This window comes from Amblyomma americanum, chromosome 3 (genome assembly GCF_052857255.1).
Source record: "Amblyomma americanum isolate KBUSLIRL-KWMA chromosome 3, ASM5285725v1, whole genome shotgun sequence".
NCBI lineage: Eukaryota > Metazoa > Arthropoda > Arachnida > Ixodida > Ixodidae > Amblyomma > Amblyomma americanum.
This window is the reverse complement of record NC_135499.1, coordinates 207273347-207294564: the sequence shown is the minus strand read 5'-3', so window position 1 is coordinate 207294564 and position 21218 is coordinate 207273347. Positions and strand designations below refer to the sequence as shown.

General features: G+C 45.9%; 1 protein-coding gene and 1 pseudogene across 1 annotated transcript in view; one reads left to right on the top strand and one right to left on the bottom strand.

Annotated features, from left to right (window-relative positions):
* Positions 1-5927, top strand: part of LOC144124358 (uncharacterized) — a 72530-nt gene extending 66603 nt beyond the window's left edge. Inside the window, exon 4 of the mRNA XM_077656987.1 lies at positions 5797-5927. Within this exon, the coding sequence (XP_077513113.1) occupies positions 5797-5927 (131 nt within the window). The remainder of the gene's footprint in view (positions 1-5796) is intronic.
* Positions 5906-21218, bottom strand: part of LOC144124357 (oxytocin receptor-like) — a 52693-nt pseudogene continuing 37380 nt past the window's right edge.

The window sequence follows — 21218 nt, the reverse complement described above, 5'->3', positions numbered from 1 at the left end:
TTACCTTAAACCCGGCACATCGCAGTACCAAGTTTTAGTGCGGTAATTTTTTTTTTTTGCTAAATGGTAACCCAGCTTGCGCTAAAAGGCTCATCCGTCTAGTCCTACATTTCTGAGTTACTGAAATCTAAAAATTGCAAATGTCAAGTGGCTATGCAAAATTGCGTATATAAACCACCTCATGAGTGCACTCTCCGTAGCCAGACACGAATGATTTTCTTTACGAAAAAATAAATACAAAAGAGTCATGTGGTGAGGAACAGCTTTATTTTCAATCAACAAAAAAAAAAACACGAGATGTCCGAAGAGATGAAGAAACGGCTTTTTTGACCGCACGGTAGCGAAACAGTACTACCACTTTGACACATTCGACCCAGAAAAATGGCTGCGCAGTTGACCGCAGTACAGTATCCGCGGACAATAAGTGACAGCAATTAGTCGCGATTAATACGATAGCTCCGTTTTCATGGAGCAGTGATAAAGAAAAGCAAGTCATTGTTCGTATGTATGCCCCATTTGCGAAGACCGCATGGGCAATTAATTCGACCCTCTTAGCCTGCTAGCCATGAAAAAGCGAAAAGCTAACAAGCGAACGTTGTGCGCGAAAACAAAACTTTGGGACAAACGCTAAAAAAGAAAGTCATGGTAATCTTTCTTACGATGCACAAAAAGAAAAACGACGGTATCTTTGTATTGCCGTATTACTCGACTTTGCTAAAGCCTTCGACTGCGTATGCCATTTGAAACTAATCGTAAAACTACGAGGTTACATCGGTGATGGGGAACTTTTGGCTTGGATTGAAGATTTCTTGCGGCGACGTTCCCAACTCATTTTGTATAATAACATTCAATCTGAAACGGTACCAGTCACATCCGGAGTTACTCAAGGGTCTGTCCTTGGGCCACTGCTGTTTCTTATATTTATGAATGACATTACCACCGACATTACCTGTAACACCAAACTCTTTGCAGACGATTGCATAATTTACAGAGAAATCAGAAGCCATCAAGATCATGCCATACTTAACAGATCATTGCAAAAACTTTCGGACTGGTGTAGTGATTGGCAAATGTCAATTAACAAGGTGAAATCTGTAGCAATTTCAGTAACTAGAAAAAAGCAACCATCAAATTTCTTGTACAAAATGAATGGTACTCCACTGGCCTTCGTCAATGAACGCAAATCTTAGGAGTTACATTAACTAACGACCTTAGATGGGGCGAACACATTGACAACATCACTTCAACTGCATTACGAAAGCTGTTTTTTTCTTAAAAGGTGTCTTCGTCTTGCGCCAACACAAACTAAACTTTTAGCTTATAAAACGTTTATTAGGCCTGTACTAGAATATGCTAACACTGTTTGGTTTCCTCAGTCTGTAACGAATATTTCGCGACTTGAAAGAATTCACCGTAAAGCAGTGATGTTTATTCACAACAGATAAAAAAAAACGACTCACCAACACAACTAGCTGAAATCTCTGCGCTTGAAACGCTATCAACAAGGGCAAAGCGCGCGCGACTAAAATTTATTTATCAGCCCCTTAATAACACTTTTAAGATCGATTCATCAAAGTACATTTCACTGTCACTAAAACGTGCATTAAGAAACCAGCACGCGTATACGCTAACCTAATATCCTTATCACAGTGACACTCAAAATTTCGTTCTTCCCGCTAGTAACAAGAGAATGGAACCGTCTAGACGAATCCATAACTAACGCTGATTCATTTTCAAATTTTTGTACCGAACTAGAAGCCGTGTTTTAAAACTAGAGTAGTGGTTAGAAAGACTTTTCTGCATTTTTGTCTACTTTAAGGAGTATACGATGTGTTGTGACCATGTTAATGTTTGTTTTCGAACGAGCATGTTTTTTCTTCAGTTACTTGTTCAAATCTGTCAACTTCTTTTAATTTTTTTTTTTGTGCTATGAACTGTCTAATTTATAGCTGTCTTTCGCACAGCCGCTTTTAGAAATGTTGTCCTTTACTGAGATACGTGTAATGCCCACCTGTTAAGGTCTCAACTAGAGACTGGCAGTATTTCAAATAAATAAATAAATAAATAAATAAATAAATAAATAAATAAATAAATGAATAAATAAATAAATAAATAGAGGGAGGAATGCGATGACCGTGCGAAGCACATGGGATATTCTGGCTAGCAAAGCAATGTAGAACGGCTCTCAGGCTTTTCAGTAATATCATGGAAGCATCGAGAAGATGGTTGTTCAGCGTTCCATGAAGCACCACAATGGCGAAACGGTAAAAGGTCACTGGCACAGGGCGCTTGCCAGTTTTAGCGTTGTCTCTTCGGCTGTTCTGGTGACATGGCACAACCCCAGCTGCTCTTGAAATGGTTATGTAACATCAGTAAAACAGCCGTGGAGATGACGATGCAACCAACATAATTAGACAAGGTCGGTTTCGCAGCTCCGTTCGGGGTAAGGGGGGGGGGGGGGGGGTTAAAGCGGTGGTCGCAGGAACTAGTGGCGCTGTAGTCGAGCTTTTCGACATCGTCTGCCGGCGCGGAAGTTTCGTTCGCTGCAGTAACGACAAACTAGTCGGATTTTTACTCGAAAGCGTAAAGGGCCCATGTCGCTGAGAAGCCGGTGTCGGCGTGACGGAAAAACGAGGACTGGTAGATTACAAGAGGCTCCAATAGATGGCGCCAGCCACTCCAGGTGCGCCTCGGAAACCGCTGACTTTCGGGTCCTCGGGTTGCAAGCCAGACTGGTCAGACACGCTACCACTACGCCAGGCAAACACGTTAGCACGGCTTGGTTAAAGCGGGGCTTTATATGTATGTCGTGTGTTCTTTCACTTAATGATTGTGTCTGCGAAAGAGGAGACAGTGTCCGTGTCTGCGTGGGCAGGAAGAACCGCTGTCGCGTCATACACATAAAGGCGGAGCCCCAATTTTCAAGCTGGTTTTTGTGTGGTTATTGCTCGTAGACATTGTGGAAGCTAAACTTGTAGAGAAATCTGCGCAATTGATGACTGCAGGCCAGTGTTACGCATGCCATCCTGCTTTGTGGCCGGCTGCACAAGTGGCAACATAAACGATGCCATCGATCATTACTTTTTCACTACCACGCGATGACTGCCAGTTCAAAATGTGTGGAGGAGATATTGCGTCACAAGAACAGCTGTCTAGCACGTCTAAGGTACTTGAGCCTCATTTTGAGGATGACTAAACGAAGAAGGTGTGTGGAGTTTTCAACACTGGAAAGCTAGCGGCAGGCCGTCTAATAATTCTGGAGGCTGTTGTCAGAAAGATGATAGCTGCAGCTGTAAACAAGGTATACAAGCAGATTTTCCAGCCTCCAGCCTCTGTCGCCTTCCTTGAAGGAATCCTGATGGAAGCAGATTGCTTAAATATCTGTACAGGTGTAATAATAATAATAGTAATAATTGATTAAGAGGCGGAGAAGTCGAAAACTTCATAACAGACAACTGCCGCGTGGGAGGAAAAATGGCAAGGTCCTGCCATTGAAGGCAGCACTCTTAGAAGTTAGAGACTAAGGAATTGAAACAGAACTGGTTGATCTCCCACCTTTGTAGCGCTTGGCGTCCATGTCGTCAGCATGTAGCGTGGTAGGGAGTTCAGAACACAGCTCAATGCTTGCCCAATGAAGCAGTTTTGTCACAACATCCGATTGGTGTGAAGTGCTATAACCGCCGAAAGAACGTAGTGAAAAACTAAAGTGATTTGAAGGCATGAGACGCACACAATAGCCCAAAAGAAAAAAAAACATTGGGTCCAATTGTGGTTTCTAGCTGTGTACTTGGAACCAATTGAAATGTCAAATTGGTTACTGGGTTACTGTGTATCTGGTGCCAACTGAAAGCTGCAGTTAGGACGTTCCAATTGGAATGTACAATTGGTTTCGATTAAAACCAATTGCTTCCAAATACAGAATGGGAACCAATTGGAAAGTCCAATTGGGCTCAATGGTCTTTTTCGCTTGGGGCGTATAAGAATGCGAAGCGTGCCTCGTCTAGTACCACGTCGTTCGTGCCAACATCAAAGTGTGTACCCTGTGCCCTCCAGGCAACGTTGTTTTTTCACCATGTGCCAACAGCAGCAAGGCCGCAATCTTGTTTTCTTCATGCCGGAAAAAAAGGGTTCACCTGAAGGTACGGGAGCAGCGCCGCCTGTCTTTCCGGAGTCGTTGCAGGCGACGCGAGAGACATGTAGGAAAACGCGAGCGCAGAGCTAAGAGTTCCAACGGCGCCCAGGACGGCCACGCCAGCTAGCAAGCGGGTATAGGAAGCTGTGAAACTGCGTGGTTAAAAACGTTCACTGCAACTGGCACGCGCTTTGTGTACATGCTCGTAATCTTGTGCGTATCGCCACAGTGCCCTATCGTGGGATGCTAAACGACCGCCTGGTGGGCCGACAGTGCCCTGACGTTACTGGTTTGGTTTGGTTTATAGGGATTTAACGTCCCAGAGCGACTCAGGCTATGAGAGACGCCGTAGTGAAGGGCTCCGGAAATTTCGACCTCCTGGGGTTCTTTAACGTGCACTGACATCGCACAGTACACGGGCCTCTAGAATTTCACCTCCATCGGCCCTGACGTTACTAAAAAATTGGAGAGCTGTACCGTATTCCGTCACATAGGTCAAAAGTTGGGAGAGAACAGGGCACCGTCTCTCCCCCTCCCTCATTAAATTTTAAAGCAGTGGAGCTTCACAGGCACCACCAAAATCCCAGTTCAACGGACCAAGATGCAGTTCCCTTTTACGCAGAGACATACCCGTAAACACAAAGGCACATGCACACTGACAGACATCAACACGCATCCAAACACGCGCTGCAGTGCACGCATACACAGAGATAGAACGAAAGTAGTGATGCACACGAAACTTGAAATAAACACTAAGAGGATTGTGTCTACAAAGTTCCCAACAGTTTGAGCAATGAATGGTTGTATAACATCTCAACGATACCCATGCGCAGCATTTACGCGACATGAGAAAAAAAAGTGTGTGTGTGTGTGTGCGTATAGGGGGGGGGGGGGAGGGGGCGGGAGAGCTGAAGTTGGATTGATTATAAGGGAGGAAGTGTTTGATCCCCGACAAGAATAGGTGGTCTGCATGCTTTTATATTCTGACTGCATGTGCAGTCTGCATACCCCTGGTGCGTAGTGGCGCCGTTGCCCCACTCGAGCACATGTGGGTTGCATGCGTCTATCCTGACCCATAGGTCCTTCTGATTCGCTCTCTACATTTTCGTTTTCGTATTTCTTCCCTTCATCCCTTTCCTAAAGGCGTGGGAAAGTGCCCTCTTAGAGTGAAAGAGTTACTGTACTTTTTCTACCCTCAAGCCCTTTAAAATATTTGCAGTTACCCTTCCCTACAGCATCATTGTTAACGAAGCCCTTTTCGCAGTAAAATGTGGCTGGCTGTCCGCTTGACACTTGCAACAGTAACGTTTTTAGCGCCTCTCGTCCGTAGCAAAACAGCGAACTGATGCTGTAGGGATAATATGTAATCGTTCTGTGAATGGCGTTGGAGTCGCAAGGCTGGCTGCTTTACATTCATTCAGCGCAGACTTCGCAACTCTTAAATCATCGTGCCAAGAACGGTGTAAATATCACTGATTGCTCTGGATTTCGGTTTCGAGTTTGCCGTGTTCGTGATTGTGATTGGCATTAATTGTGCATTGGCTGCTTGTCTTTCTTTAGTCAGGCACGTTTAGTACCCTTTGGAATGGCTTGTTGTTGTTCGTGTCGCATTGGATGTTAATGCTCCGTCAATAGTATTTCCCTTCCCAACAACCTTGTCTCAGATGTCACTGATGTGCTCAGGGAACAGTGCTCATCCGGACTTAGCACACCGACACCAGCCACTGGCATGACTGGTCCTCCGAGATCGCGGTCCTTTGGCACAGTGGCGCGAAGGCCTGAACTCGAGCACTGAGCCTCGATGCAGCTGGTCTCGGCCAAGTCCTCCTGCTGCGGTACGCAAGCCGGGTGCCGTACGCGCGCAGTGCGGCCGAGGCGGCCGGCATCGGGCACGGCGTGCCACTAGGAATGTCTCCGGACGCCCATGTCGATGTTGTCGGGTGCCCTGCGCGGCATCGGGTGCACGGGCGAGCTCTGGCGGCTTGTGTTGACGTCGGTGCCTTGCGTGGTCATCTCGGGGAGGACGGTGACTGCACTGCGGGGGTGCGCGCCGTCGGCAGCCTTGTCCTTCCGGCAGCAGCACACCTGCTGCCTCAGCGCTTGCACCAGGTTCCGGTTGAAGAACAGGTAGATCCACGGGTTGACGCAGCTGTTGAGGCTGTTGAGCAGCATGAGAATGGTGACCGTGGCGTCTGCAACAGCGGAAGAGAAAGAACAAAGACAATTGACTATGAGCGAGAACATATTGAGAAAGTCAACCGTCGTCGAAACCAAAAAATCACAGGGTAAATTTTTTTTCATTTAATTCGTGGGGAAAATTTAGCAGCGTAACCGCTTTATGGCTGAAAACTAATTCATTGGAAATAAGAAGAAAACTCCACGTGCCGCGATCGGATTAGAACCATGACATCCGTATGTCGTGTACGGTGCTCTGCCAACTCATCTATAGCGGCGGCTGTCCAATATTCTACTTTCGGGGGTATTTATGTTGCGTACAACACAACCATGATACATGATACAACACAACCATGATAGTGCTCACCAATGCAGCCCCCGTCCATAGCGGCGGACAAAGAAAGACCTGTATTATCACGAGTGTTACGTGGAACGTGATCGAACGGTGAGGGCGGCAGCTGTGCGAGAACCCTCTCACGCTACACCACAAATAAAAAAAGCATCCCCCTATGCTTTCCTTGGATTAAGTAATTCATTCTTCTCTCTCAAAAAGAATTCATATTGGATAACTTTGAAAACAGGCGTATAGTACTAGGTATTTTTCTTGACTTCAGCAAAGCTTTTGATCTCGTTAATCATCAAATATTGCTCGAGAAACTTAGCTACTACGGAATTCGTGGTAAGGCTTTGTCACTATTAACATCGTATTTACAGCACCGCACACAATTTGTTGATATAAATGGACATTTCTCACATGTTAAAACGGTGACTACAGGCGTTCCCCAAGGTAGTATTCTTGGTCTGTTTCTTTTTATGTTATATATTAACGATATTGTGCGCATAGGTGAACCTGACAAATACATGTTATATGCAGACGATATATAGCAATGTTCTTTTCGGGAAGCAAATGCTCAGACTTAAGTGCTCGTGCGATTGGCACCCTTTCGCAAATAAACAACTGGGCATGTAACAACTATTTAAAGTTCAATACCAATAAGTCAAAAGCAGTTATATTTCATACACGAAACACGAATATCGAACTGCCTCCCCTCCTGCTCAACGAAAATGTACTGGAAGTCGTACACTGCTATAAAACTATAGGAGTTTACTTCACTGAAAACATGTCATGGGATAGACACATTGAACATTTGTCCGGTAAATTATCTAGCGCCATCGGCATTATACGTCCCTACTGCCCGACTTTTCCCACATCCGTTAATACCCTCCTTTTTAAATCGCTCTTCATATCTTTGGTTAACTATGACATCCTGGTGTGGGCCACTACAACTACAGAAAGCATGCACAAGTTGGTAGTCTTGCAAAAACGTGCCATCAGAATTATAAGTAAAGTTCCATACCAATATCCTACAGCTCAGTTATTCAAAAAACTAAACGTTACTCGTGTGGACTCTATGTATGGCTTTAGGTTATGCAAATGTTACAGGTCAAATGTCATGAACAACACCCAAGCCGTGGCTGAATGAGCCGAATTAAATAGAAACATAGCTTCATTCCCCAAACGTCATCCTGAATTCTGGAAAGTTGCCAAATGCCGTATCACTTATGAAAAACAGATGCTAAAGTTCACTTTGCCAACTACCATAAATCGGCTACTACAAATTGACATAGATGTTACGAGATTGTCTATGAAAAAGTTCTGCGATATATTTACTTAGATAACGTATGTGTTTTCAACTTGTACTTATTTTATTAACTAGTCATGCTTGTTCTGTATCTTTTTTTTGCAAATACAACAGTAAGCATTTTATGTTTTGCATTTTTCTGATAATGCAAACATGGTGTCTACGATTGGCTTATATATGCTGTGTAATCTTCCATTGCCCTCTCTCTGCATTTTTATCGATGTATGTATTCATGTTGTGTCACGTAATATTTGCCACCCCTGCTGTAAAAGAATGGGTACACTGGCCTAGTGAAGCCTTTCTGGCTTTTTGCCTGTGCAGCCAACATCACCTGATGTTGAATATAGATCAAATAAAATCAAATAAAATCAAATTTCCTCCTTAATTTGTATGTCATAGCGAGCCCCTCGTTTCGCTACCCTTATTTGCTCAATAAGCAAGAGCTGTGGAGTTCGGCTGGTGAGCTAAAGGTTGCAGGATCAAATCTCCGCCACGGCGGCGGCATTTTAGTGAAGGCGGAATGGATTGAAGCAAAACGCTGGTTAGCTGCGATGAAAGGAAGACGCGAACTGTTTCTTTTTCAGAGCTCTTTTAGTGTGCTCACACTTAAGCCCCCAATCTCAAATTTCAACGATGTTTTTTTGTCCCAACCCACTGACAGGTGGTAATCTGCCCGCCACCGGGTTTGGCATCCTGCCAGCAGGTTTATCGACAACTCTGCAAAACAATTTATGGCCACGAGTGAGTTTCGAACACGCGGCGGCGCGAACAGACCAGCTTCGCTGGCCAGGCCACTGCATTAGACCACTATACGTCAACGCCGCAGAAGAACAACCCGCGTGTTTTGTTGGTTGGTTGGCCTCAAGCAATGCTGGCACATACCCACTGCGGGGGAATGGCCAAGACACAGGCGGTTAATTGCTGGATACAGGAACGTTTTGACGAGAACATGAGTAGTAATAGTATGTAGGCTGATAGATTAGGGCCTGTTTAAAATCTCTATCGCTGTGCTTCGGATGTCGTCGTCTTTATCAACTACCATCCGTGCGCAATAGATCCAAAACACACCGCTATCGCTCAGTCCTCTTAAACGAAGCGTCAAATCGAAACTGAAGTCAAAATTGAAGTGCGAGCGAACCCAATTCGCATTTCGCTTAGCCACGTTAAATCGTCCGTCTTTTGTTTCGCTTTCTTGGACCGTGTAACTCTTTTGGCAGCCTCGCTAAGCTTTTCAGGGCCTCGGGGCTTGCCTCAAGAGCTTCGTCATCGTGCCGCCCTGCAGATTTGTGCCTTTTCTCAGGAAGCCGCAGACATCCTTCTCGGGAATCTAATGCAAACCTTAGTCTCAAATCCCTCTCCGCCAACCGGCTACATTTTCTTTTCACTTCCCTGCACTTTTGCCCTCTCTAATCGGAACTTTCCTCTGTCACGTCCAGAACTGTGCTGCCCTGAAGGGAGATGAGTGGCTACAGAACGCCTTGTGAGGCAGCCCGAAGCCTTACAATAATAAAAAGTGCACACAGTGCGACGCGTTTTCACGCATGGGCTCTCGGTTAAGCGAGAACAAACGAGAAAAGAGCAGATGCCGACGGCAGCCCTGTCGTCGTAATTAAAGTTTTCTGCCCAATTGAGCAGAAGCGCGAAAATAGAGGAGAGGAAGTAAAATAATAAAAAAGTTCCGCTCGAAGCGCCCAGACAGGCGTAAAGTCGTGAGCGGTGTTATGCTCGCGTTGCGTGTGTTGCCAGCGCGTTTCTACGGCATTGCGCACTGTTGCGAGAGCTTCAGCGCGACCTCCGGTGAGATAAGTTTAGAATGCTCGTTACTGAACGAAAAATTTATATTTGAGGCAAAGAAAGACGCCCTAACTATCTCTCTTCTCGGTGCCCACCTAAACCACATTATGAGAGAAGAGATTAATAAGGAATAGAAAGAGGTGCAGTATAGTAGAGGACCCTGGAACAATTTCGACCACCTGGGAATCTTTCATGTGCGCTGACATCGCATAGCACATAGGCGTGTTTTAGCGCTTTGCCTCCATCGAAACGCGGCTGCCGCGGCCGAGATTTAACCTGGGTTTTCCGGCTCCGTATAGCCGAACAGTTTATGTATGAGCAGCAGCCTGAAGATTATAATTTTGTCGAAGGGGCCCCCCTCTCTACTGAAGCGAAGGATCTTTTGCGGTTTCACAAGGCTGCTTGTACCACACGTTTTGGCTTGTCGAAGTCGCACTAAAGTGCCAGCAGATATAAAAAATTGAGCCAACTTGTGCAACAAAATATTTAAATAATTATCATAATTAATTAATTTCTTTTTAAGAGCTCCAGATAACGTTTTATCTTCCGGGCAGTCTCGAGGCGCTGTGGCACCTCTGCTGCCGGCACGCACGCGCTTGCACCACACACCGCACATACCAGCGTATGGAAGCAAATTAAAGAAAAAACAGGTGGAAAGACTGCAAACCTGAAGCAATATACCTGTACCAGCAAACGTTCCAGCAAAGCATCCTGAGTTTATAAACGGGATAACGAATCACGCTCAGCGAAAGCACTCAAAAACTTCGTGATTGCTGATGTCAGAAAAGAGATGAGGGGAAGTTCATCTTTTCTATCTTGAACCTAAAGGTTTCGTTCTTCAACTCGTTCTCTTGATTTGCTCAGGGACATCTTTCTGCCAAGAGTTGCTTCGAGGTGTCAGCAATGCTAGGAAGGTGGAGTACGCCGGCTGTTACGCGAGCACTCTGGGAGAGCGCGGTGCACTCGCCTCCGGTAGCACATTGTCATCGACACGAGTTTCTTCACTACCCTATCATTTTTCTCTACTGTTTGCTCGTGGCACTTGACAGACGCTAGCGGTGCACTCGTCGTTCATCACCGTGTGAGTGAAGGAGAGGGCGAAAGGATGAACGGCAAGAAAGGCATGAAGGACACGTGGCACCTCCTACGGCGTTTCTTAGACACAAGAAAACCAAAGGCGGAAAGCAGGAAAAATATCACGATAAACTTGCAAGGAAACACACTCTCTTATGAAACAGTCAAAAAGGCGATAGAAGACCGACACTTCAACAACGACCCTCTAATACCCTTACCAGAATATAAAGGAGGGATAAATCAGAAGTTCGCGCCGCGTTACAAAAGCTCTGCATTACGTGAGCTTCGGGTAAAGATGAAACCGCTCACAAGATGTTACGTTAGCTAGACAATAAATCCATAACCGCCCCAACCACATATATCAGCAAATTCTCGGAAGAAGGCACACTGCCGCCCTCATGGAAACATGCGAAGGTAGCCTTTACTCCCAAATTCGGGAAATAGTTAAAATTGGAAAACCTCAGACCCATATCTATAAAAACTTCGTGATTCTTTGCGGGATACAATGCCACATTTATAAAATACAGACTCTTTTCCAACACCATGACAGGTTTCAGGACACACTTATGAGCCCAGGACACCGTGTTACTTCTCTCAGAGGAAATTATGCACCCCAACAACAATAAGAAGACAACAGCCATAGTAGCTCTGGACCCCACTAAGGCGTCCTATAGTGTTAAACATGAGGCTATACTGAACTCTTTATCGGGCCTGAAAGTAGGAGAAATAACCTAAAATACATCAATGCCTTTCTTTCAAACAGGGCGGCAGAGATCTGTATAGGATTCCTCGAATCGGAAACCTTCTAATGAAGAAACAAGGGAACCCCGTTGGGGTCGGTCTTGTCCCCCTTTTTTTTATTATCACGCTTGTACTCATGAAACCTCCACGTATCGCACTCACTCTAAGTCGACGATATAACTATTTGGGCCGTGGAAGAAAGCAAATCGAAAATTGAAAGACATTTAGAGGAGGCGGCGGATGTTGTAGTTGAAAATGCGGCAGCAGTAGGCCTCTCCTGCTCTCCGAAAAAATCTGAACTGTTGGTCCTCAAGAAAAGGCCTCATAGGAAAAGAGATATACTACCCGATATACGAGTAACAATAGACGCAGCACTGGTGCCAACGGTAGAAACACATGTAATTCTGCGCCTATACAAACAGGAAGATGAACGTAACAATGTTACCACTAGCGAACTTAAAAACGTGCGTTTTAAAAAAACGTAGGCCTAATAAGACGCATAGCAAATAAATACTAAAACATAAAAGAGGCCGATACAAGAAAGTTAAACAAGGCCTTCGTAGTGAGCTGCATTTGATATTTGATACCCTATCTTCATTTCAATAAAAGAGAGACAGGCCAGTAGACTATATTATCAGGCAGGCATAGAATGCCGCGTTAAACCTAGCGTTATGCAGCTCAACAAAAAAACTATAGTGCTTAGGCGTTCACAACAATGCGATCGCGTCCACAGGGGCTAAATATATCTTCAGCGATTCAATAACTGCGATTCAAAATGTCGCGGACGAAAGGCTGAATTATTCAGCCAGCAGCATTATTAGAGAGATAAATAATTTAGACCGCCCAATCTAAATTATATGGGTCCCTGTGCGTTCTTCTCGCCCCCGGAATAACGCAGTTCACGATTATGCCCGAGGATTCGTCAACCGGGCTGTGGGATGCCCAAACCTGCAGATCGGCTAGGGAGCGCGTGGTTACTTACGAAATAGCGATGCACAATTGAAATGATAGAATGTACACCGCATCCGACAAATCTCTTTCAAAACACTCTACAGAATCCATATAAATGATCCATCGTTTATCCCGGATCATCATTCGTCAGTATGCTGATTCTGCGGCCATCCCAACGCCTATATAACTCATATATTATACGAACGCCCCGAGGACTTAGTTCTGTCTGAATGCACGGTAAACACCTGCTCAGTGCAGTAACAGTATGCCTTTTGAGGGAAACAGCTGGGGTTAATAATAAGTTTCACTGCTTGCGTGTACCGCATGCAAGATTCGAAGCAAACAGAACAACGTTTCAGGATCTGCGGACGTCAGTATCACAACTGCAAGCACGGCAGCCACGACCACCTACGCGTTACGCCTGAAACTCAATTACGTCAGATGGCCCCGCTTCTTTCGCTTCCGGTTTCGGTCCGACAATTTCACAGACGCGCCACGAGTGATTATTTAGCCAATCAATTCATCAACTAAACGAGACTTCCTGGTGTTTATGTTACAACGTTTTATGACAGGAAACACGTAGCTTCCCAAGCATATTATTCTTTAGTGCCTGCCACTTGTCGACCGTGCCGTGGCCGACACGGCAGTTACAGGAAAAGAAGGCGGGCAGGACGGGGGGGGGGGGGGGGGGGGGGAGGAGTTGCGGGAAGCAGAAATCACTCGAGCGCATCCGGCACCCCCACCCCCCCCCCCCCTTTCCGGACGGCGCGACTGCGTTGCTGCCGCCATCACTGAGACGTCGGGCATCGAGTCTCGTTATGGCGCGATCAATTGGATCGCAGGGACTTAATCTCTGGCTCTCGCTCGATTAAACTGCGCACTCGCGACGGCGGCGCACCCGATGTGCTTTGCCTGCGCCTTTTTTATTCGTTGTTTGGCTTTTTTTATAGCTCTCTATACCAAGTCAGGATCAATGAGGCCGACACTTTATGTTACCGCGAAGGCTATCTTGGGCAACGACTTGTGAAAACACTGGGGTTGGCCGCTGAAGTGAACACCTCTTGGTCGCATGACTTTTTACCTTTCCCATCTTTATCTACTTTTTTCGTTACCCGGACGTCGGTCAACAAATCTCGCTACTTTTTTTTCATTGTTTGTACGGCGCTATTTAAGCTTAGATGAAGGTGTCGGAACCAGCGAACCTCACATCCGTGAGGCAGCGCTTGAGCAACACATAGCAACAGCTTCGGAATTGATTTCACAATTTTCGGTCGCTGGCGCTGGTCAGTCACAAAGGTGAAGCGCCAGTCACTCAGATGTGCTTATACAGAGCGAAAGGCTATTTACGCCGTTCAAACGATGAACGCAAAGTTTGGCGAGTTGTTTTTACACTTTACATAGTTACAAGAGAGTGACGCAGCTCAACTACTGGTTAGCCGGGGCGAAGTATTACTTCCCCGAAGCTTTGCGTCTTCTAGCCCATAGAGATTAGCTGCAGATGTATCGAGCCAATGCTAGATTTAAGTCGCTTCAGTATGCACTGCATTGACCGGCGAAAGTCCTGTGTGGCGAACCCAGAAGAGCTGAAACCAGCGCGAGCTTCGTGTTGTTGACGCGCTACACAAGAGACAGAGAAGGATAGTGCATTCTGTTTCTGTCCGCGTATTGTGTCTAGCGCTCGGACAGTGTATGAAGAAGACGACCGTGGAAGAGAAGTGTAATCTTAGAAGAACAACTCGCAGCCCACTGTCTTCCATTGCATGGGCTGTCATGGGAACTGCACCGCTCGCGTTCTTCTAGGAGGACTAAGCCCCGCGCATGTTCGGGTTCAACGCGGCGCGTGGCCGAGTCTAGCAATATCCCGATAAAGCCGGGTTGAACAGCGAGCGCTGTTTATCCCGCTCTGGGTCGCATGCCTTTTTTCTTGGTACCTGCGCGATCTCTGCGTCCGTTCATGAAGGGGTTCAACTTATACGAGCGATGTTTACTTTCTAGGACGCACTGCGCAGAAGGTGAGCTCCAGAATATCGACTCTGGTTTTTGACTGGTTCATCCACACCGGACCGCTCGGGGTGGAGCAGCAAACTGTGCCGCGGCAAGTGCTGGTTTTGAGTTGAACCGGAGTGGAGGCCCATACCTTTACGTATTATGGAAACCCGAACACAGTGCATGCCAATAAGGTGTACATTTCCTGGAGGTCTGCGCCTGCCACTACGCTAGTGCTGAACGGGGCGGTAACCGTATTGGCAATCATGTTGTTTACGTCCTCAATAGTCAACCCGTGTGGTACGCGTCGATAGTCTGTTTATGCAGCGAGTGAAATCTTCTTCGTCTACCTCCTGCTTTTCGAAAAAATTGATCCGCCAAAAGGGAGCTGGCAAGCGTTCGTGAAACCTGTCCATGCGCACTGTTGTGAACGATATCTTTTGGTTCTATACCTTTGCTCGCAATGTCCGCCACGGTGTGCTCTAAACTGTTTTTTTGTTTATTTATTTTATTTTTGTTGCAGCAAACGTTTTTCAGTGCGTCAATCTATATTCGAGGACTCAGTACACCTGAAGCAGACACCTTCAAGGACTGTAAAACTAGTTGATAATGCACCGTGGAACATGCTCTGCGTTTTCTTGATAAACATTCAGGTGGGAGTCTGCGCTTGTGGTGTCCGTTCTTTGGCTTGGTCTTTCGTCCGTTCGAGCTGTTATTTGTCATCCGGGAGTATTTGGCTCTCCGAGAGCGTCCCGGTTGATTGTACTGGCACCTCAGGCGTCGGCATTCTTTAGCATTTGTGTACTTTCGCTCTCTCTTGTCCACTTTGCCAGTACACATGGGCACCGCAGGCAACGAGTGGGCCCACAGTGAGAGGCGCGAGCAACAACTTTCGAGAGGGCATCCGCGTCGGACGTATTTACCATTTCCTAGGGCATTAATGCCGGTTTCCATCGGACTCATCTATTTTTTACGAAGTCGCCAAGAAGAAGCTCGGTGAGACCTTTCAACATCTCCTCAGGGGATGGGAGGAATGCCCACACGAGAGGGCGCGCTTCACTCAACCGATACTGGAGGGAATACGCAGAGGGCTATGGTGACCGGTCGCCGCCTGGCGACAAACACGGCCCTCTCCCCGGCCCTTAAGGACAAATTATTCCATAGTGACCCCATCAAAGCGATCTGCCGTCGCGGCTGTATACACCCGCGACCCCTCTTCACGTATTCTGGGAGTATCAGGTCTATTCGGACCTACGCGCAGGAAATCGCACGGTTCCCTCCTACTGATACTAGCGCCACCACATACAGTGACTGCTGCTTCCCCATCACATTACAGCGAGACAGAAAACAGAAAAGGAGTAAATATCTCGCCCGCTTTCTAAGAAAACATGGCATCAATTACACGTGTCAGCAGCAGCTTGTGACTTGCCACATGAAAACAATTCCGCGTTAATGTCCACGAATTGCTTGCTGAGAGTATTTTTTGCTGACCATATATAGCAAGGTGCTACTAATGGCTAACACCGCAGCAGGTGCTATATTGTCTTTTGCGCTAACAGAGCAGCCACCAATACTGTCTGAGTTCTATTTCTGTAAAATACGGCCTCTCTCTAGCTCAGAAATTTGGATCAAGTTACGTACTGTCTGGATAAGGTTATGGTCCCCGTACAGTAATCTCACGTCTTATGCTAAGCAGCCAAGTGATTCAGAACAATCATTTTTGCTTTGAGGTGGCGTTTCAGTAAGCCGACGCATTTTTTATTACAAAACACTCTGTTGGATTAATGTCAGCTATAAATTCTATTATAAGATCTTCCGGTTCTCGCTTTATCCGCGCGCTGCACTCACTCCCTATAGGCGAGCTTTCCATACAAGCCCCTCATGCTTGATTTGGGTTCTAATAACTTCATTACTAGAGGATATAACTCAGCTTACCCTTATTTTGCTACGAATCGCTCTTGCGTCTGCATGCCGCCGCCGGCATTTTCTTTTATGGTTACCTAGATAGATCCCTTCGTTGTAAGTATTCAGTCAGCCGTGCAAGAGGGTTTCTTTGGGAGGCAATTTATTATAAATTACAGTAAATCGCATTAAAAAACTTATTGTGTGGCCGACGAATGCGCGTGCTATTATTATAAGTTAAAATAACACGCAATGACCAAGGCGGAACATACCTTAGCAGACTTGCATAATTTTATGCGTCTGAGAAATAGGTTCTCCAAAGCGGTACTGCGCGCGAATCACGAGTACCAGCATCCATTCGGAACAACGGCGTAGCACTATAGGCTCCTTTTGCATCTAATAGAACTGCCTTATGATCTTGCTTTTTTTTCTTACTTTAGGCTGCAGCGAATTTGTTCGTAGCTGCCCACTAATTTTTGCGACTGCTGCTATTTTGTATGCTAAAGGCTTCTTGGTCCCATCCCTGAAAGGTTAGGAACTTCGCCTCCGCCTAATTTAGGCGTCGTTGTTTCCTCTCAGCATCGCTGATAAACGCCCTGTAGTAATTTTTAGAACGCTAGCAATTAAGTCCGCACTCAGTGAAAGACCCGGGATGCGTTCCGAATCTTCTTTCAACCTGCCCACTGGGTTGTGGCTAACCAGTCCAAGTGTGTGCCTATACATACCAGGTGTTTCGGGAGAGTTCCGCCACTAATTTTTAAATGGGTTTTTTTGAGATAAAGTGAAGCATTTTGCGGCACAGTAATACCAGTGTTGGCGGATGTCGAGGAACAAGCGAATCATGTTATCTTATACAGTGATCAACTAAACTCTAAAAGTTAACTGTTTAATTATTACCGATAGGCGCGTTTGTGCAATTAGAAATTTGTAGCCGGCCGTCATAAGCCATATCAGTTTTTAGAACTTTGAAAATGCGGTTACCCTCGCTACTGCTGCTCAACCAATTCGGGCCATTTTTCGCCGCATTTTTCGGGCCATTTTTCGCGCCATTCGAGAACCGCGCGCCTGCGGGGAACGCAAAGAGACGGCGATAAGATAGCATCACAATGTGGCGCATGTACCACATGACAATCCCTGCCCTACCCTGGTATATAGGTCGCATGTGCAATTATCATCTGGTTCCGCCAGAGAATATGGTTACTACCAGTTGACAGAAGTTTGCCATCTGCCCCAGTGGGCAGGTTGTGATGGCGTCACAAGTTCACGTGACCTAGAGGGCAGGTGGGCCGCATTTTTTTTCCGCTCACAATGGCGCCGACGAGTCGGATTTTCCCTGAGAAAGGTTTGGTTTGGTTTAAGGGGGTTTTAGCGTCCCGAAACGACTCAGGCTATGAGGGACGCCGTTGTGAAGGGCTCCGAAAATTTCGACCACCTGGGGTTCTTTAACGTGTACGGACATGGCACAGTACACGGTCCTATAGAATTTCGTCTCCATTGAAATTCGACCGCCGCGGCCAGGATCGAACCCGCATATTTCAGGTCAGTAGCCAAACACCATAACCACTGAGCTAGTGCCCCGCAGAAGTTTATTTTTCCAAGTAGTCGGGAATACATTACATAAATACAGCTTACTATTAAGCTGGTCAATCCATCCTGTCCTGTCACTTTCTCCGGAAATACAAAGACCGCCGCATAAGGGACGATTAATTAGTTCGAAGATCACAGCTTAGTTCATACTTCTTCGCAACTGATTCGGAACTTGTCCGTGTATAACCTATCACATCGCAGGTTGTCAATCATTACACAAACTCTCTTTGCGGCTTTCACTGTGAAGCTGGACGATACTGTTTCCCATAATTCCGTGTCCATCTTCCCTATCTCTATTTCTTAACTGGCACACATTGATACGTTCCTCGACTGAAATAAATAAATAAAAGCAATCATGATTCTTTGGAACGCGGGCCATTTACACCCGATTCCGCCATCTTCTTTTAAGCTACCGTGACTGGCTAGATCATGGGTGCCGGCCAATCGATACTGCATATGATGAAGTGCGAACATAACTTTGACGGTCGATTTACTCAGGTTAGGCCAACATGCAGTCGGTCACTTTCGCATCACTTCGAACCGCATATTTTCGTTCTTGAGACTGTTCGCACTTTAGAGCGATCCGATATTAACCGACGCCTTGAGTAACGCGTTCTGAGCCGTCATGATTGCCGAGGTAGTGGCTCTAAGCCAGTCAGAGGCGGTTTCTTCAGGAGAACAAACTTTGAAACTCCGTCCTCGATTCGTTGACGACAGAATGCAGCATTCGCAGTACTGCCGCCTTTTCGGGGAGACAAAATGAACTTAGTTTGCGGTCCTTTCAAGGTCTGCCAGCTATATCTTGTCGCAGAATGGTTTTACACTATTCAGGCAGAATTTCAATGAAAGTTCATAAAAACTCTAACGAAGGTAGTTGAATATTGCTCGGAAAATTCGGAGCACCACTGCTCCTAGCCATTTAATTTACATAGGTGGGTCGAGGGTATGGCTCACATGGAACACAGAACGGTCAGCGACCAGATAAAAAAGAAAGAAAAAGGTATGCGCGATTATTGGCACCGATGGTCCATCCTCTCTCTTTCTCTCGTTTCCATTTTCAAGTTCTTTTTCTCGAGCAAAAAGGAAGCATGGCTCAAGTGGCTTGGCATAAAAGCGGATGTCATTGCCTTTGTCCAAGTTGCTTCCCAGTTCGCCAATTAGCTAATTAGGAGCTTCTGTCCCCCATTTTTTTGCGCTCCGTGAGCGCGACCTGACCTGGGTCACTGTGATGTCTTTATGTTTCTTTATTCTCAGCCACGAGGGATGCGGCGAAATGTAAGCATACATTTATCTTTTTCCTCTCTTAAATGAAACGCGGTCTGGGGACATGTTTTTCATTACTTTTTCCCTAAGTTATTTTCCTGTTCCACCATTGTTCGCCACTATATCTGACGTCACTGCTTATGTTAGTTCTAGAAAGTAACGTATGTCGAAGACTCTGCTGTCAAAGCTACTACTTACCAGTGGAAAATGAGCAAAGAAACGAACAGGTAAAGGATGTCATTGGAAGCAGCATGTCGGCACCAAAGTGGAAAATTTAGCACACAAAAATTTGTCACAATACTGTAAATCTAATTAGGGAAACAATGAAACGACCTTAATGTTTTCATGTTTGGACGTTGCGTCTCCAGAGCAACAGTGTCTGTAAACGGTGTAACCAGAACATAGTCAAATGAAGTTGACGACCGTTCTATGGGCCGGCGTTAGCGTTATAAGCCTGAATTGCACCGGGGCGTACGTTGCTACATTTTGTACTCAATGATGAGATTGTTAATTCAGGCCCGTAGCGAGGGGCGTTCCCGGAGGTGTCCAACCCCCCCCCCCCCCCCAGACACACACACGCAACCTCCCCCCCCCCCCCCCAGACACACACACGCACACACACATACACTACATAAGCGCCACCACATAAAAATAATTCTGGGGCTTGACAGCTATTCCCTGGTGAACACTGTGCTTCTTTTACTGTATTGTTATGGATGAGGCTCGGAAGCGAGTGATAAGCGGGTTGCCAATGCTCCTTAAGCAGAGGTCAGAGCCACTGCGTGAAAGAGACAGAGAGGTGGTTCTTTAAGGAAAACGACAACGAACTGAGGACATGAAACAGACTGATGCCCTCTCCTCTAAAAAATGGCGGAATGTTTTTGATTGGAATGTTTTTGCCTTTCTCATTATTTCGATATCTCTTATTTTGATTTTTTTTTCTTCGAAATCTCAAAGCGCTGCCGTTGGAAAGGCATCAATGAGATGTTTTACACGATTTACGTTTCGCAGGTAATCTGCAAAAATTTGAAATTTATGGACGTCGTAATGTTCTAATGTTCACATGCATTCCTATCGAGGGCTGTACGGGCCACCTGAGGTCATCGATGAGTGGGTAATTTTGCGCATAATATATCGCCATGACCAAAGCCTTCTTTGCTGACTACTGACGCTGCTAGCGCATGAAATGTTTGCGCAGAATTTATGCAATGTTTGCACGGCGTTGAGTGATTTCCAACAGTTCGAACTAGATCAGGTCACAACGACTGAACATGATTTTGACCACGGCCATTTAGAGGTTAATAAAAATGGTGTGCTGCCTCCTGGGCGGTATAAGCACTACACTTTGTGAGGTTAGCTGAAGCAATGTTCACATTGTTCACATGTCTCATATGAGAGCGGCTCTTTGTTCCAGAACGGGGGAGCGTTCCGTGTCTCAGCCGCCAGCACAGCGCTTTCCGCCAGCCGGAGCTTCCCTCCCGGAACAGATACATTGTTTCCATCGACCAGCTACCGTCGTCATCCGCATTGGAACGGCCCATTTCTTCCTCTTTTGGAGGGTGGAAGCCTTAGTTTCCCCATGGAGCGGAAACCCGTATGTGTATGCATATTTTGTCTCTCTTCTTCTTTTTCTCAGCCATCCACACCTCCAATCGGTCGGTTGTTGGTTCGTATGTTCTGCAATTTTTTGCATAATTTTCACAATATTTTAGAAGCTTCAAGCGAAGGCTTGGCTGGAGAAAAGAAACGCGTGTGATTCTCACAGTCCTTATTTTCTGTCCGTGCTTCCTGGTAGAGGCTTTATTTATTTATTTATTTATTTATTTATTTATTTATTTATTTATTTATTTATTTATTTATTTATTTATTTATTTATTTATTTATTTATTTATTTATTTGTAAGGGCCTTTTTTATGTTCAGCTACTTGCTTCGCGCTACATGGGCATTTTTTTTACTCCTGCTCGTTGAT